This window comes from Leptinotarsa decemlineata, unplaced genomic scaffold (genome assembly GCF_025532065.1).
Source record: "Leptinotarsa decemlineata unplaced genomic scaffold, Ldec_3_MD MMD2_tig00000090_RagTag_RagTag, whole genome shotgun sequence".
NCBI lineage: Eukaryota > Metazoa > Arthropoda > Insecta > Coleoptera > Chrysomelidae > Leptinotarsa > Leptinotarsa decemlineata.
The window spans coordinates 4,256,431-4,274,021 of record NW_027412541.1 but is presented as its reverse complement, the minus strand read 5'-3'; the positions used below and the strand labels follow the sequence as shown (position 1 = coordinate 4,274,021).

At 33.2% G+C, this 17,591-nt stretch overlaps 1 protein-coding gene across 6 annotated transcripts in view; it reads left to right on the top strand.

Moving 5' to 3' along the window:
• Eip75B (Ecdysone-induced protein 75B) overlaps positions 1–17,591 on the top strand; it is a 241,150-nt gene that overhangs the window by 209,533 nt on the left and 14,026 nt on the right. For 5 of the 6 annotated variants that reach the window (XM_074172383.1, XM_074172386.1, XM_074172384.1 and 2 more), the window contains one exon: positions 13,958–14,046. In XM_074172383.1, the coding sequence (XP_074028484.1) occupies positions 13,958–14,046 (89 nt within the window). Of the gene's footprint in view, positions 1–13,208; positions 13,467–13,957; positions 14,047–17,591 lie in introns of those variants that run through there. The other variant, XM_023160896.2, reaches the window with a different exon arrangement.

Sequence of the window (17,591 nt, the reverse complement as noted above, 5' to 3'; positions counted from 1 at the left end):
ATGAAACTTTCTATGTTTTTTACTGCTTTTATTTGTAACTAACGTTACTGCAGTTTCGTTCTATACGGAAATTTTCGAACTTATACAATAAATGGTTATATTCATGAGTTCACTAATGATGCTCGATCGTCTACCTCTACCACAAAGGACTCTTTCCTTCTCAAGCCCGACCTTATATTGTGATAAAAGTTGTCATCCAAGGCGTAGTTGTTTAATATATCACTGTTCGATATATTAAACAACTCATGTAGAAGTGTATCAATGAATTGCGATAATTGAAGCTCAAAGAGAGGTTATGCTTGTTATGGGTTATCGGACACTGCACTGAACCCCTTGCCCCTCTTTTGATCCTATCTGCTCATATATTTATTAGTATACCCGTACATGCAACTCCATACAATAGAATTACTCAGTTGCCACAAAAACATGTTTTTGAAAAAACCTCGGTTGTTGGTTTTACTCAATATAGCCTGACGATAAAATAGAATTAATCGCATTTTTGTCGATACCTTTTGAAGAATTGGATTCTAAAATTCTACTTAACGCTAATGGACAATTTGCAATTAAAATGATCGAAAATGCCTTATGAAGACCAATACAAATTCGTCTCGTATCGGGCAGAATTTCGATTTTCTAGCAGATTAAAAAATTATTATTACTCTTGCTTTTGTAGAAGTGACTAAATTTTTCATCATAAACTGAAAAAGTAGTTTCTAAAAACACAAGTGTGAACTTGCCAATCATCAAGACAAACAAAACTGCTCTCCTTAAATGGTGTCCTCAACACCAAAAAAAAGATGATAGTCGAGTTCAGATTCTAGGAACTCAGGAAGATGAGCTAGACCCAAGATATAGCTTGTCTATGATGTTCTAGCTGCTAGATCTGTTCAAAAATACTACAAACTGTAAGAGATACATTATAGGATGAGTCATCGGGGCTTCGGGGGATAGGGCCTGACCAGCGCATACTACGGTGAAAAAAAAAATAGGGGCAAACCGCGGTTTACCCCTATTTTTTGAGTGTTGTGTCCACGAATTATTTCATTCTTGATTTGTATCATACACACTCAATAAAATCTCTATCTGTATTTATATCCTGGACCCGGATGTCACGCAGGTAGCTATAGCTGCCTACGTGGTCATGTTAGATGTAGCCTTGGAATTCTAGGTCTTCTAACTGGAACCACAAATGTGCGGTTGGCTTCTGTTGTTGACTCCGTGCGTATGTGTTGTTTCCTGCTTTCGGCAAACAAGTGTTGCCCATCTTTACACTTGGCTGCATCGCGCTGATGAAGCCAATAGCCAGAAACACGTGTCCGCGGTTTGCCCCTATTTTTTGAGTGTTGTGTCCACGAATTATTTCATTCTTGATTTGTATCATACACACTCGATATATATATATATATATATATATATATATATATATATATATATATATATATATATATACATACAATCGATCGCTTCAAAAACATTTCACTAACTTTCTTCGAAAGCTTCTGATAATTCCTTTTCCATATTCTCTGCTTCACTATCACTGTCGTCATTTAAATCAATAATGAATTTATTTTCACCATCAATATGGAAGTGTCCAATCTCCATATACTTAGTCTTTTTTAGCAAACATTTTATTAATTCCTTTTGCCAGTCTTCTTCGGTAATATTAGATACTTCTTCTTTAATTAGCTCTATTACCTTCTTATCACATTTTGTTTGCAGGCATGTTAGGCGTACACATTCTCGAACCATCAGTCCATCATTTCGTAACTATGCCGTGAGTGTCATACCAAGTTCCGTCCAAATAGAAAATTTGGCGTTGTTCTTGTTCTTGTTGTTTTTTGTTCTAAGTATTTGTTACGCATTTCCACTATTCTTCTGTTTGCCGTTTGTTTATTATTTTGAATCATAATCCTAGTTTATTTATCCAATTCTGAAGAGTTGAGTCACTGCAGCTCACGTTATTGCCGGAAGTATTTGATTTTTTCCTTATGATTTCAGATGTAGGAATCTCATTGCTTTCGTAATAGTCGTATATTGTTTTTTTAAATAATTTTATTAGGTGAACATCTAAAGGTTTTGGTAATACTGTTTCACATCGCGTCTTGCGTTCATAACATTTGTTTTTGACTATTTTACGTACAGTTGAGAAGGGAGTTTCGGTCAAATCTGATGTTGCTTGTAATAGTTTGTTTCCCTCGAAACCAAACTTGTGATGTAGATTCTTATATACATTGAAACATACTCTCTGTGTTTCAATATTCAAATGCATCCGAATCTTATTCATTGTTATCCCTTTTTCGCATTGTTCACCATCGCTATTGGAATCACTACTCTGGAAAAAGTCTGCGTTGTTATCATACTCGTTATTACTATTAGTACTTGTCCAAGGATGCTACATTTCAAACAGATAACAAAAAGTTTAAGTAATTATAACTGCACCAATATCGAATTTCAACACATAAACCTAACATTGATGGCACGACGGCGATAACCATTCCCGTATTCCCCGATTTCTATTCGTCACCGTAACATGACTTCAAATTTAATATTGGTTTTTTTGGACTTTGAGAGTGCCGCCAAATTTAAGTGAGCACAATATCGTTTACTTTGACTATATGATTTTTCCTGTTTCAGAAATAGTTGGTATAGAAGTTTGCGGTATCAATAATAATTTGTTCTGCTTGATTTTTAATTTAAATGTCGATATCTGCAATATTATCATTATTTCAGATTTACTCACATGAATGAGCAGGGCTGTCAAATTCAGTACATCTAAATATAGGTACACTTTCCAAAGGAAATAACTAATTTTAATATCATTATACATTTCTACCAAATCTATAAACCATCGTCATTTATCATTTGTTTTTTGTTTAAGTCTGTCCAAATCTGAAAAACCATATGGACAATTAGAATGACAAGAAAAATGGAAGGTTTATTTTTGTCCTGTAATGAGATATCATTATAATTTTACGATTTCGTGATTTCTTCAAAGGACAACATATTGAATGTACTACCTCAAAGACAGAATGAAAATAAATTATATAATGCCACGTGGCAGCCACGTCGAAACTGAATACAGACATTTTAGATAACGGTCACATTGTTAGGCGTGTGCGCAACAATTTTTTGTTCAGTATTATGATTATATTCCGGAAACACTATTGAATAACCGCAGATGAGTCCTCACGCCTGGCATGTGTTTGGGCGGTTTTCAGGCCAAAAAATTATAATTGCCATTCTGCAACAAAAACCCGAGCATGTTGTGATAGCAAACAGTATGCTCTCACCTGATATGCGGTATAATAAAAACCCCGGAAGGGCCTGAGATTTTTATTCAGACGACGTACTATTAAGAAGAATCGAGAATCTTGAATCGAATCCCTCAACGGATTATTGCCAAAACAATACTCTTTCCTTTCGAACATCATCTATGTTATATTTGGGTTTCATATACCAACTATGACAATTTCAATCGAAGTCGTGAGGCCTTTAGTTTCCACCAATTCGCCACCAAATCCTATTCGAATGTTTGCACCCAAACTTAGATAGTACTCCTATAATAATAATAAGTATAATGATACGGATTTATTTTCCCAAGAAACATACAATATTTATAGCAGGGAGAAAACAATAATTGAACTGAACAACTTGAAAAAAAATATAAATATACATACCTACCGGTTGCTCTTAAATTGAAATCAGTATGGACATGATCAGAATAGTACTTATCTATTTATGAGAAAGAAAGTTTTTGGCTTTCTACTACTCCATCTTGATACAAAAAAAGGGATGAGGGAATCTTCCAAAGAAAGGAAGGAAGTAATCAATTTGAAAATAAGTAACTCTATACATGGATGTGTAGATCATGCAAAGAAGTAACTTTCAGACTGAAAGAAAGTCCTCCTGAAACAGCTACTTTCATATAAACATTGAATTACACGAAAGAAAAAAATCTTTCGAAACAAATACTTCTATATGAACACTGAATTATACAGAAGATACTTTTCTCTACTCAGTTTGTATTTCAAACATTCGTTGTGGAATAAAAATCAGATATCATTCACATGAGTTCTACTTTGAATGAATGGTAATAAATTGCACTTACATGGAACAGTCACCCTCACTGGTATACACCGATGTTTCGCCTTAAGACACTTGCCCCAAGGCTCTTCAGTACCAAATTGGATAACATAGAAAATACACACAATTCATTCATGAATTACGATTTTTTAATGTCACGGAATAAGCTTGATCTGCTTATGTCATCGATGACATCGTAATGACATTCATTCACCTATTTGATTTAATCCCAGCCAAGAGGAATCCTATTTGAATTGAAGGGGTTATATTTTTAGGAGTGATTAATTTTTGAGAAAGAAAGTTTTTGGCTTTCTACTATATCTGTATCAATATGGAGTAGTAAAAAGCCAAAAACTTTTTTTCTCAAAAATTAATCACTTCTAAAAATATAACCCCTTCAATTATCTATTTATCTTTTGATTTTCATGGGAATTATTTTCTAGCAGCTTGACTGAATTAACCTTTCTCGATTTCATATACACATATATACATACATACATATATGTTTGAATATGATTATCAACATGAACATAAATGCACTTAACATAAAGGCACTTATCAGATAATATATGTAGTCAAACAATACATATTTCTTCAAATTAATCCGGAATTTTAGTTTGTTATTTTTTTTAAAACATTCGGTAGTTCATTGTAAAACTTGATACCTCTATAATAAATCGAGTTTCGCCCAATATTTGTTTTCGTTTTCATTAGTTATATAGATTGCCTGAATATCTTATTTTTGGCCAAATTAATGAAGGTACATAATTTGAATTAATGCAAGGATGACAATTCTAATAGTTCTCTTGGTTTTTGCAAGGCTCCTCATAGTTCAACTTGAATATACACCTTATAATTTTTTTCTGAAGTTTTTTAATTGGTTTCAATAAGGATTTTGTTGCCATTCCACATACTGAATTTGGAATATACTAATGAAAAATAAATCATTTGAAGGTATTTTAGGGGTTCAACATTACTTATTTTGAATAAAATTGCAGTTATGGGACCTATTTTTTTATTGTTTCAATATGTTGTCTCTATGATACATTATCATCTAGAATTAGACCAAGAAATTTAGCATTAGGAGAGTATTTAATATTTTCATGATTGAATTTAATTGGATCTTTCGAATCAATCGATATAGACCTTTTTGATATGAACGTATATGAAGATTTCTGAAAATTCAGAGAAATTTTATGGCATTGATCAAGCTCTTTTGAAATATTAATTTTGATTTTTTATACACTATTTCAATTGTAAATCAAAGTGGTATTATCAGCAAACATTTGTAATTTACCAAATAAATGTACTGTAGCCAAATAATTGAAATATATATATATATATATATATATATATATATATATATATATATATATATATATATATATATATATATATATATATATAATTTTGAAACCAATTATAAACTGAACCTTGGATACCCATATTATCTGCATTATTTTCAGAAGAATTGTTTGGTCCACAGTATCAAATGCTTTCTTCAGGACTCATAAAAGGACTCCACATTTTTTGTTCGAATCTAATTCTAGCTGTAATTGGGTTATGGATCTAATACTGCGGACTTGGTGTCACAATGTTTTCGAAATCCGTATTTCCATCATATAATAATTTTGCCTTTTCAAGATATTCAAACAATCTTGAATGTACTGATTTCTCAATAATTTTAGATAATAGTCGTAGCTTCAATCAGAATTATAGATAAAACGGGTAGAACTGAAATTGATCTATAATTCGTCATTTTTTCACATCCACATAATCTTTTGTCGACAAATGAAGAAGGCTGTCATTTTTGCTGCTACTGAAATAATTTTCAGTCACTGTTTTTGCTTCGCAGAAAGTGACTGAAAATTATTTCAGTTGTACTATGAATATTCGTATGTTATTCATTATATCCATCATATTATGCAATAACAAAACCAATCAAGTGAGCATTTAGAGGGTGATATTAGTACAGGCGATCTTTCTATCTATCAACTTTAAACAACAAAAAATAAAATGTAGCTAAATTCAAATTTCATAATATTAATTTGCTGTCGAAAAATGGCAGCTCCATAATTTCATAAATTTTGTTCAAAAATAAATTATATAACCGACTTCAAATAATTTATTCTTCAAGCAGCGATGTTACTTCCTTCTTTACAACAATGTGAATTAAAAGTATTAACATGAATCCAATGGCACCGACCAACACTTCAAAATTGTAAGGTTATTGTCCAATGTCAACCTTGAGTAGTTGATTATATTATGGTGATTATACGTCCAAGGCTAGCCATCCAAATTATTAGACGAAACTATAATGTGAATGATGCACCCTGAAGACACAGAGGCGTAGATGATAATAGTTTTTTCAAAGATGAGTTATATGAAAATGTCGACAATTTGTTTTGGCATGATGAAAAAATTTGTTTTATTTGAATATGATTGGTGTTTGTTGTTTACTTTATAATACATATAAGAAAACTCCAAAAACATCAAAAGAAGTGATTTGTTCGAAGTAATTAGCTATTAAAATTGGAGGTGTGAAACATATAATTATTTTTCAATACTGAAATACCATTTTTATCGTCTGAACTGAACAATTATTAATAACTAACCAATACTATGCAACGAATAAACAAAGATTTTTAGAAATTCATTTCATGTGCTGATTCTGTTTTATTTATGTTGTATGTTTTTGAGTGAATAATCGTGTGAAAACATTGAATCAATGAAATAGATTCTCTAGATGAATTTGAAATGTAATATACCTAAACCAGAAATTACTGGCAAATTTCAGGTTGGAAAATTTAACGTGGGTTAATGAACATCAAACATGTTCACAGTCCACATGACATCGAAGTACACTTTCGACACAGACTGTATAAATGCATAATCATTAAGGTATATAGTATAACAGTTAATGAAGCATATTAGGAAGTGTTCTTTAACATATAAATATTTGTATTTTCAAAGATAAAAGAGTTTAGGTAGATTCAACATTAACAGACAAATTATTGAACCTTTGAAATATAAAAAATCATATGCCTGCCGACAATGAAGCTGTATATATGCAGTAATGTGAGTAAAATGTTCATGAACTGCTTTGATGAATGTAAATATAATATATTAGCACCATTATATGAATATGATGGTGGTAATTCATTCAATATTTTATAGGTGAAAATTATTATTCACATTCCTAGATTCTGAAGTTTTTCAGCTGTGCTATAATTCAATTGAAGTACTAGTTTCCTTTCTTATATTAGATTAAATGACAAAAAATAAATTCATGAATGCAAGTTATTCTTCAATCAGGGACTCGACTCTTCAAATTACTCCAATAGAACCTAAGCTTGTTTTCCCATGGGAAAACAATATGGTATTTTCCACAACAGTATGGGATCCTTCACCTTTGGAATCCTTGGAATGAACATACATTGGCTTATATCTATCTGATTTGACATATTCCTATTGGTAAGCATATTTTTGTGGTCATCAGTGGCACAGAATATAATTATTCCATGTCGTGTTTTGTCCAAGTCTTTGGTTTTGTGAAAATTTCAATCTATTTCAGGTACATCAGGTACATCATAATGAAAATATAGGTTTCATGTAATTTTTGTCTTTGAACAATAATCGAGGTGGTCATTTGACTCAACGAGCTGCAGAATGTGGAAGCTTACAAAAAAAACAACACGAAATTTTTTATCTTAAACCAAGATCGCTTGAAATGCTCAATATAATTCATCAATGATCAGATTGTCAAAGCACTTATTCAGAATTCATTTAGAAAACCTGAAGCAGATATGATACTCCTCTGACTCAAGTATCTGCCATTCCCAATTGGATGAAGGTTTATGAATCAATCGCGGATTATCTCATTGTCTAAAAAGGTGTTAACAGAATCTATGAGTGAAAAAAGTAAATAGAAATGAATGAAATTTCGAAAATATTGAAAAATCACAACAGAAATATTCCAATGACTTATTTGAAATGAGAATTGATATGAATACATTTAGAAAATAAACGATAAGTATGACTTTCGAAAATATAACAACGATGTTTGAAAGAAAACAAATTGTGACCCGAAATGGAAATAATGAATGAGTTGAGTAATAAAAAAAAACTAAAAACTTGCACGTATTGATGGCTATCGGATTGCCATACTGAATTTTAATGAAGAAAGGGGAATTGTAACTATCGTCACTGCAGTTACAAAAAACAGAAAGTTTCAATTCTACTTTCTTCATTATGATTTCCTACCACGTAGTAAAGGCCACATCCATCAGTATACTGAATTTTGCTTAAATAATTGGAATGAAATCATGAACTTTTCAAAAATCTTTCCCATTTTCCACAAGATTTATGACTCGAAAAAAATACTAATGACCAAGTAATATTCTCATATGTGATGGAATTGACTGACATTTGATGAAAATTCATAACGTATTCAATCTCAATCTCAACGTCCAGTGAAAATCTCCCAAAAAAGTGTTACTTGAATATATTCTTCTCATCAAAATAACTAATGACATGAAAAACAACAGAGAAAGGATCCCAATTTTTGATAACTCTCCTCCATCTTCTTTTTTTGAACGTATTCAACATAGAAATCCAGAATTTCCAAAGATTCTCCGTAATTTGATTGGTAGGTTATCAAGACATAGGTACGTAATTTTTTTCTCCCATGGAAATATCTATTCCACTCAAAAATACCATGTAGTATTGGCATGAGAGTATTTGTGTTGATATAAAACACAATGCTGTCGAGAATTGTTTCCTAGGACGGGATGTAGAATTGTTCGAAGAAGATCTCTTACCTTTAAACAATTCTATACCACCCCTACTGAGATCCTGGTGTCACAGAATAAACTCTGAAAGAGCCAATTTCTTGACCGTAATCCAGTTAGATAAATGACGTAAGAGCTTTTATATAATGTTTTAGTTCACAATTTGTCGCTAATTCAATATTTAGCACGTCTATGACACACCTCAAGGATACTCACATTACTCAACGAATACCTGCTTCCTTAGCAACTCGGGCAGTGCGAACATAGACGAAATTAGTTTATAGAACGCAGTAACCCTTTGATTTTATTAATGTTTACAACCGTGACCTTATGCCAAAATTGAAAGAAGGAACTTTCACTTCAATAAATATGATTTTATGACTGTACAATTTTACTTTCGGTACGAATAATGGCCCCTCAATAAATTCTGAGAACGTGGCTCTTTTGTAACCGTTACCGAAAGTCTTATATTTTCGAAAAAATTATGAGACGGCCTTTCAAAGTATATCTTGTTTTCGTTCAGAATGATGTCTTCCAAGAAAACCCTATTGTAAAATCAAGATGTTATAACTTTGACCTCTTTTCCAAATACTTCTGTTATGACACAATTCTTGAAACACACTTCCTAAGAATAGTTTCAACTGTTATTTATTTTTGAAATAAAAAGTGTTTGATGTGAGTCGTTTTACAGTGAAAAATATTTGAAATTCCTTCAGAAGGATTGAAAATGTTAGTGTCCAGGCGAAATGTGACCCTATAAATTATTTGTATCAAATCATTTCAAATAGATACCAAACGTTTTTCTAACCTTTCGAAGATATACAAAGCTTTGCCTCGTATCTTTCTTTATCGAATACCATCAGGTGAATGAATGAAAACGAAAAGAATTCGTCACTGATTACCCACATAGGATTATAAAGATACGTTGGATGCGTATAGATGCGTATACACACGTGAAAGCGACAACTTGATTGAGAACAAGGGGCTTTTGACCTCATCCGATGTGATGTGTACAATGGTTACACCTAATTTCTTACATAAGCCGATAAGTAAGCCTTGGATCTGGATAATCATTATGACAATGAGACCATCATCAATATTTAGTCAGCCTTGTCCTAGCTGTTGGAAAATATATTCTTGTTATTAGATATGATTTGAAGTAGCTTAAACATTAGATCATTGTTAATGGTTTTGTTAGGTATGTTATATTCATTTTATTTTCGAGAATATGCCTAAAACACAAATCTGTGAACATTTCAAATTTTATTTTTTTCTATGAATATGCTTTTATGTCGAATATTGGCATAAGATAAATTGATGGATGTAGTCGTTACTACGTGTTAGGAAATCATAATGAAGAAAAGAAAATTGAAACTTTCTATTTTTTCAACACTTTTATTTGTAACTAACGTTACTGCAGTTTCGTCCTATAAGGACATTTTCAAACTTATATAAGTTGTATAAGTTTGAAAATGTCCTTATAGGACGAAATTGCAGTAACGTTAGTTATGAATAAAAGTGGTAAAAGATATAGAAAGTTTCAATTCTCTTTTCTTCATTGGCGGAAGACTGTGACAATTCAACTGAGTTATAGACTAAATTTCTAAAACTCACACATCATTTGAGGCAAGGGAGAATGAAGAGAGGATAACGTAATATATTAAATATTAAACTATAAAAGTTACTGGTGGAAATTACAACTATTAGATGGTGGCACATATTATCCTTGTGTCATTGAGAAATTAGCTCAATTCTTGGGAAATACCTTTTTTCACTTATAATTTTCCATTAATTCTATAAGGAAAAGAAACTTCCAAACAGAAACAAAGATCAAAGATCCCCTGGAATCTCTTTGGTGGATTACGTTTGTGTGCGACACAAACCGGAATAAAAAGTTTTTTGTGTATTTCGAGAAAGCTTTTTCTTCCAGTTTTCGTTTATAGTTTTTATCTAATCCTAGTTTTCAACACAGAAAGTTTTTTATTCTATGTATTTTCATGTTATCACAGATAAAATCACAGTTGGACAAATCACTAGTTTCGTGAATTGAATGCAGAAGTCATTACTTACGCAAAAAAAAACTAGATTCATGAATTGGCCTTTTTTTATATAAAATATGTATTTTAGTCACAAGCTACCTTGTGAACTATGGGTTTTATAAATCCACAACTCATTTTACATATTTCTTGGGAAAAAAATCTTTGCCAGAGTGATAGGTAATTATTAATGCGTAAAATTAGTTGTTTTATCTAGAAAATGATTTTGGTATATTTCACCTGTCAAAAAATGAAAGTTTAGATACATAGTAAGTTCAACTTTTTTCGCGGGAAACATTGATAAAAAATATGATGACATTTTTGAATAATTGCCGGGCAATTCAATTCGTTTTTTCTTAAACTTATCACTGAGTAGTTGCTAACATCCATAAAGAGTGAGTGATATTCTATTGCTAGTAACGTAACTAAAAATAGTCAATTCTGTTACTTTTGCAGCTGCAGTTGGTATACCTATTTGTCCCGATATGCCAATCTGCCCTTACAACACATAATTAATATTTTGACCCACTTTCTTTTTTATACCAAGTCAATAAGATTATTTTTTTAATGATGATTGATTGCCTACACTCAAAAAAATATTTTTTTCGCCATGTATCTCAAAAAAAAAAACATGAATTTCAGCAAATAAACAAAATATAAAAAACAACCTTCAGATCGAAATGTACTGGATAGCAGTCAAAATTGACAGCTTTCAACGTAGTTCAAATTTTACATTTTACATTTTTTTTTAAACAGTGCTTCAACAATAGTAGGTATCTATACTTAATATTTAAATGAATATTACTGGCGTTTTTTCCCAACACCAAACCGTTATTTTTACACCTCGACACGTGTTTCGATCACCAAGTGATCATCTTCAAGAGGAAGATCAAAACTGTCTTCAGTTTTTTCTCAACACCTAACCGTTATCTTAGCACATCGACACGAGTTTCGATCACCAGGTGATCACCTTGACCTTTCCCTTGAAGATGATCACTTGGCGATCGAAACACGTGTCGAAGTGTTAAAATAACGGTTTGGTGTTGGGAAAAAACTCCTAATATTGATTACTACACCAAAGGTCCAGCATATACAGCATATGCATCATTCCATTTATTTATTTCAATGATTATAATATAACATTAGTTTAGGAATGACAAAATATAAATTTCTGAATAAAATCACAGAATCTTAGTGGCAGACCGAATGATTCATTGATTTCAGTTTTACCAACTTCTCACGATTGTCGTCAGATATATTAGGTATCTATTCGTTTTTGGACTACCTATTATTGATTGTCAATTGTCGCCAAAGAAAACAATCTTTCTACCGTGCGAAAGATGATGGTAAGTAAACAGAGGCCTCATTTTCAAATCAGTTTAACTCTCAAACCGAGCAAAAAAATCGGATCTTATTCTCTATTTTGCTTCCAAAACAGCGAGTGACATCCAATTTTTTCGCGATTTGGCAATAGGGTGAAGCTTCAGAATTCTGAATGTGAATCGTAACTATGGCTTCTACTCACTCATACGCCACAATACACCAGAAAAAGACGTCATGCAAATCAAAAGAATTTCATTTTAGAAGTCTAACCTATACTTTATTGACTGTGCTATAAATGTAATCGTGAAAACCTTAAAATGATTAATAATATTCGTGTTGTTAAAAAGGAGTTAACGATGATAAGATTTCCTTGCCACGGTAGTAGTTCCTTGTTATGCATATTTCATAAACTGGTAGTATAATTGTCAGACATGAATTATTTCAACGCGGACAATGTCGTTTACGTGTTCTATACATTTCTTCCTTGTTTTCTCTTTAGCTCGAATAACGTCGAATTGCTGGGTTCACTTCTGGAATACTTCAACAAAATGTGTGAACTAAGTAACATGATCTAAAAAAAATTAGTGAAAGGAATAAAACAATTTTTGATTTCGATGAGAGAGTGAGTGCGCGCAATCGAGGCGACCTTGGCCGAAGTTGCGTTGCTCATTTGTCTGGGTAATTCAGTCAAGGTTCGAGTCGTTGAACTTGCTTCCTCGCACCAGCTCCCTACCACGACAAGGTGGAGCCTGAAAGGCTCTAAGCCAATCGCTTCGCTCGTGCTGGGCTGCTATTGGCTCGAAGGAGCATTGTTGCCAGTGACCTCCAACTTGAAAATGCGATGAACTCACAAGTTCGCGGTTATGCTGCTAAAATCTCGCCCCCTCCCCGCGCTTCGGAATGGTTTGTTGCCCTTCAGGTAATATTTACTATACAACCGAGCGAGAGGAGGCCCAGTATCAACTGGGACTTTCACTATCGTCAGTTCTTCGGTTGCTCTTGGACATTGTTGTTCAGTGTCAATGCACATGTGCTTCTAACTTGAAGAAATGTTATACATACATCGGTTTATAGTGGTTTATTGATTGTGATTAAGTTTTAAAAAGTGCCTTCAAAATGATTATTTCACCGGACAGCAGCGTTCACATCATTCCCCAATTACCAGAATCAACTTCGAACAATTTGGATTTTACTAATATGACTCCTTGCCACAGAGAGCCTGCTTTGAATTTAGGTATGAATAAATTGGATATAAACATAAACTAATAAAGAAGTAGAATTCAGGAAAAAGTGTCAACGGATTTCAGAAACACTACTTCGTGCCTCTTACTAATTGAACTATATTTTTGTCATTTTTGTCTTTAGAAATGGTTTGATATTATAGCTGATATATTGAAAAATTTACATAAATCATGAGATTTTCAGTAGATGAAATTTCATGAAATTTTTTCATTCAAAGATTCAGTCAGAAAATTACACACACTGTAAGTACTTCAAAGTTTGACTTCAAACTCACAGCTCTGAAATATGTATCGATACATCAAACGCATCTCTAAAATTCCCACAAAGTTACTTAACCGATGCACAGTGTGTACCACTTTCTCTAGTGATGTAACCACGCACTCCACTTGCATCGTTTGGAGAAAGCAGCGCATTGCTTTCTTTTTCTTCGATCGCTCGCATCAATGACATCACATTTTATTCATTATTCGTTTTCTTTTTCAGAATTTGACGGGACGACGGTGCTGTGCAGGGTTTGTGGAGACAAAGCTTCAGGTTTTCATTATGGGGTACACTCTTGTGAGGGTTGTAAGGTGAGTTTGGAAATATTCATAATGTTGTTTCAACTGGCTTCAGTAAACCAACAAGTTTCAAACTAACCACAATTTTTTTTATCAAACTACCACTGGAAATGAAAAATCTATTAATGAGTTTTTCCAACAAAATCTTGAATAAAAAAGTAATTGAAATCTTCCATTAGTTGTCTTTTTCTCATTTATCATTTCAATTATTTTATTCACTCGTAAAGGAAAACAGAAAATTAATCGCCAAGGTCTGCATGACCCTCTAAAATTTTGCAAATTCCAGTTGGTTTACTATTTGTCAGGAAATACATTCAGAAACTGATCAACCTACTGAGGACTCGGTCAATTCGATATTGAACAAAAACCTTGACGAAATATAATAAGGAAGCGTTTTTTTCACCTTGATATTTTGGCCACAAAAATCACACACCCGGAAACCGATTTTCAAGGGAGTAGACCGTATCGAATTTCAGGGTGTTGTTTGTCTATAGAAAAATCGAATGATAAGCGATGGAGACCAGTCTTCTTTGTTATTTCAAGCGCCTTCTACCTGGTATTCTGTTGTGCAAAATGAAGGTTGAAGGTCGGTTATTGTAATGTCAATGTCCGGTGTACGATCTGGCTGAAAGCGCGGAAGAGGGGAGTAGGAGAAGACAACGCCAGCGCTGAACTACATCGGCGGTGATTTGGGTGGGGAAGTAGGGGCTTCATGCTAAACTATAGTTTATTTTATTTGAACGCGTTGGCATTTCAACTTGAAAATCAGGACCTCTCAACTTTAGTTACTTCTCAACACTCATCTCTGTATATTATAAATACATTTTCCATTCAACATTGAAGGATCCCTGAACATGTCATTTTTTCAACACTATTGTTATACTATCAGAACCGTCAAAATGTACTGAATATTTCTGGGTTATCATTGAGACCCACCAAACTTGAAAAAAATTATTTGAAAGAATCGATATCGGCAAAATTCTGTTTTTTGTGTACCTTGAAGTGTAGAGGTTACATTTATCGTTTTACTAGTCTTCTCGATTTCAACATATCTTTCCCTTCCTTGTTCCAAGTTCTCTTAGCTCTCTCCCGTTTATCGATCATTCTTCACCGAAACAAAAAATGTTGGTTTCATGGTGTGTCGGTGACCAGGCGGTTCGACGCGGGTGTTTTGTTCACTCACTCGAATTGACTGCCGTGTTGATCGGTGGTTCAAGACCTAGTCTGAACGATCGATTTTCACTTGCTATCGTCCAACCCGTGTTAGGAATCACACGTTAAAAGGTAAGACCTCGTTAATCCTTAGCTCGAACAAGTTTCTACTTCTGAGGGTTGTCGTTCGTAGGGGTGCGACAGCTGGTTAACAGAAAAACAGATTTTAAACAGATTTTTAAACAGATTAGTCCTCTGGTCACCCTAACTTCTAGTTGTTTTCTAATATTGTCATTTACTATTCTGTCAGTATTCTGTAATGAATAATCTCTCGATGATCTCTGGAAGCCAAAAATAGATGACCTGAGTAAAGTTAGATAAAAATATGCTGAACATTAAATAAATGAATATCTTCGTTCAGTAGTTACAGTTTGTATAAAAATGATAAGGACAAACGACAGTTCATCGGTTATTACCTTTGACACTTTGAAACTGTCGGTCGTCAAAAGTTTGGATTGCCATCGCTTAGAATATTTTTTGAACATATTTTCCTTTCTCCATAGAACTGATGTGTGGATGTGTGGTTCTTGTAGTTCGGTAATACAATTTTACAAACGTACGCCTTTGGAGCCATACACTCTTGATGTGATCGAGGTCTCTGCCTAAAATGAGAGTTCAAGTACGACCATAGAGGTCATTAGTATGTAGGAAGCAATTTTTTATGATGCTCAATCGAATTGTTGTCGATCGAAGCAGATGTCGGTACCGTGGGACGCGAAACTTGAAATAATTGTTGTTACAAGGTTAGCGACTTGCTATGTGGCAGTCGAGTTGAATGTGATGGGTTTGAAAAAAGAGCATTGAAACCGAATCTACATTATAATTCACGTTTTCAAGAACGTATCCTTCAAAATTCGCCAACGTGCTTCCTGAACATCCATTAATTAATTAATTTTTTTATCGTTTTCAATTACCTTGGCTCTATCTACCGAGGTTTTTTATTTCTTTGTTTGAAGTTGATTTTATTTCTGTTCTAATTGGAGATGAACGACTTCTAAACTCACTAACTTTGGCAAATCTATTACTGTGTCTAATCTCCAATTATGAATTTCCCTACAAAATATCCATAAATCTTTTTTAAAATTCCCTTACATCAATTTTGTTGTCAATAACTTTGCATCATTAAATCATAAGTATACGCTAAGGCCTGCTGGTCGTATGTTATAAAACCGCCAATTAGGCTTCTTTCGATGTGGCCGAAAGCATTAAAGAGTAAAAGTGGTCCATGGATTGCCCAAAAAAAGATACGTGCATCTGGCATTTGCCGCGTGCGTGCGCTTACCTGTAGAGAAACAAAAAGTCAACAGCGTTGCCAACTTTTGTTCTCTGCTTGAGTTATCAATTTGTGATTGACGTTCCTCAAGCTAATATTTATTTAAAAATTATTCGATAATTGCAAGTACTGTTTGTAAAAACTACCATAATTATTCTTTCAATTCGATTTGTAGAATCTTCAATTCAGAATATATCTGCTAATCAAGGAATTTGAAACAATACGTTGAAGAAAAACATGAAATCTATGATATCATAATAATCATTTTTCCGCAGCACTAATGAAAAACATGAATTCATCTTCTCAGTGATAACACTCAAATTGATATTTTATCAAGAAATACTGAACTATTAACAATCTGGCAACGCCGCGTGCGGGTCGTCAGCTTGTAAAGTATGATGAACTCACGCTGGCATTCCAAGGTCACCAGCTTACCTGACTGAACCCGCCCGCATTGACACCTGCGTTTTACTTTCATCTGCAACCCTTGACAGAAAAATTATAGCGAGAGGGACCAGCAAAAAAATCTTGATCCTACTACCCTTTTCCATTAAGAAGGGTTTGATTGAAGAATTGAGGCAGATGGCGAACGCAATTTTTGGCAAAATTATACCTGTCTATACCATTAATTTCTCTTTCTACCTGTACTACCCCTTTTCAAATTACTTGAAATCTGGTTTGTGAGAAATTGGAAATTTTGAAAGGGGTTGAGTGAAAGGGTGTTATTTTGCAACATCCGTTCTGATTTTTTTTCGGCGGCTTTTATATATTTCATAAAAAAGGAGTCTGAAAAGAGGCAGGACATTGAAAAAAAAACAGACCCAATTTTTCCCAAAGAAATAATGAGGCCCAGAAAAGACTTCAAAGTGTTCATTATTTGTAAAAGTGGTACATAGTTTATGATGGTGAGAAAAATATATTTTTTCTTATTTTGACATATGAAGTGAGACTTAACTGATACTGTCAAAATTTCCCTGATATAATTGATGACGAAAAGTTCATTCATCTCGTCACCAATTATCTACGTAGATAATTATAATATTGGGTGTCTATAAAAGATATAAACAATAAA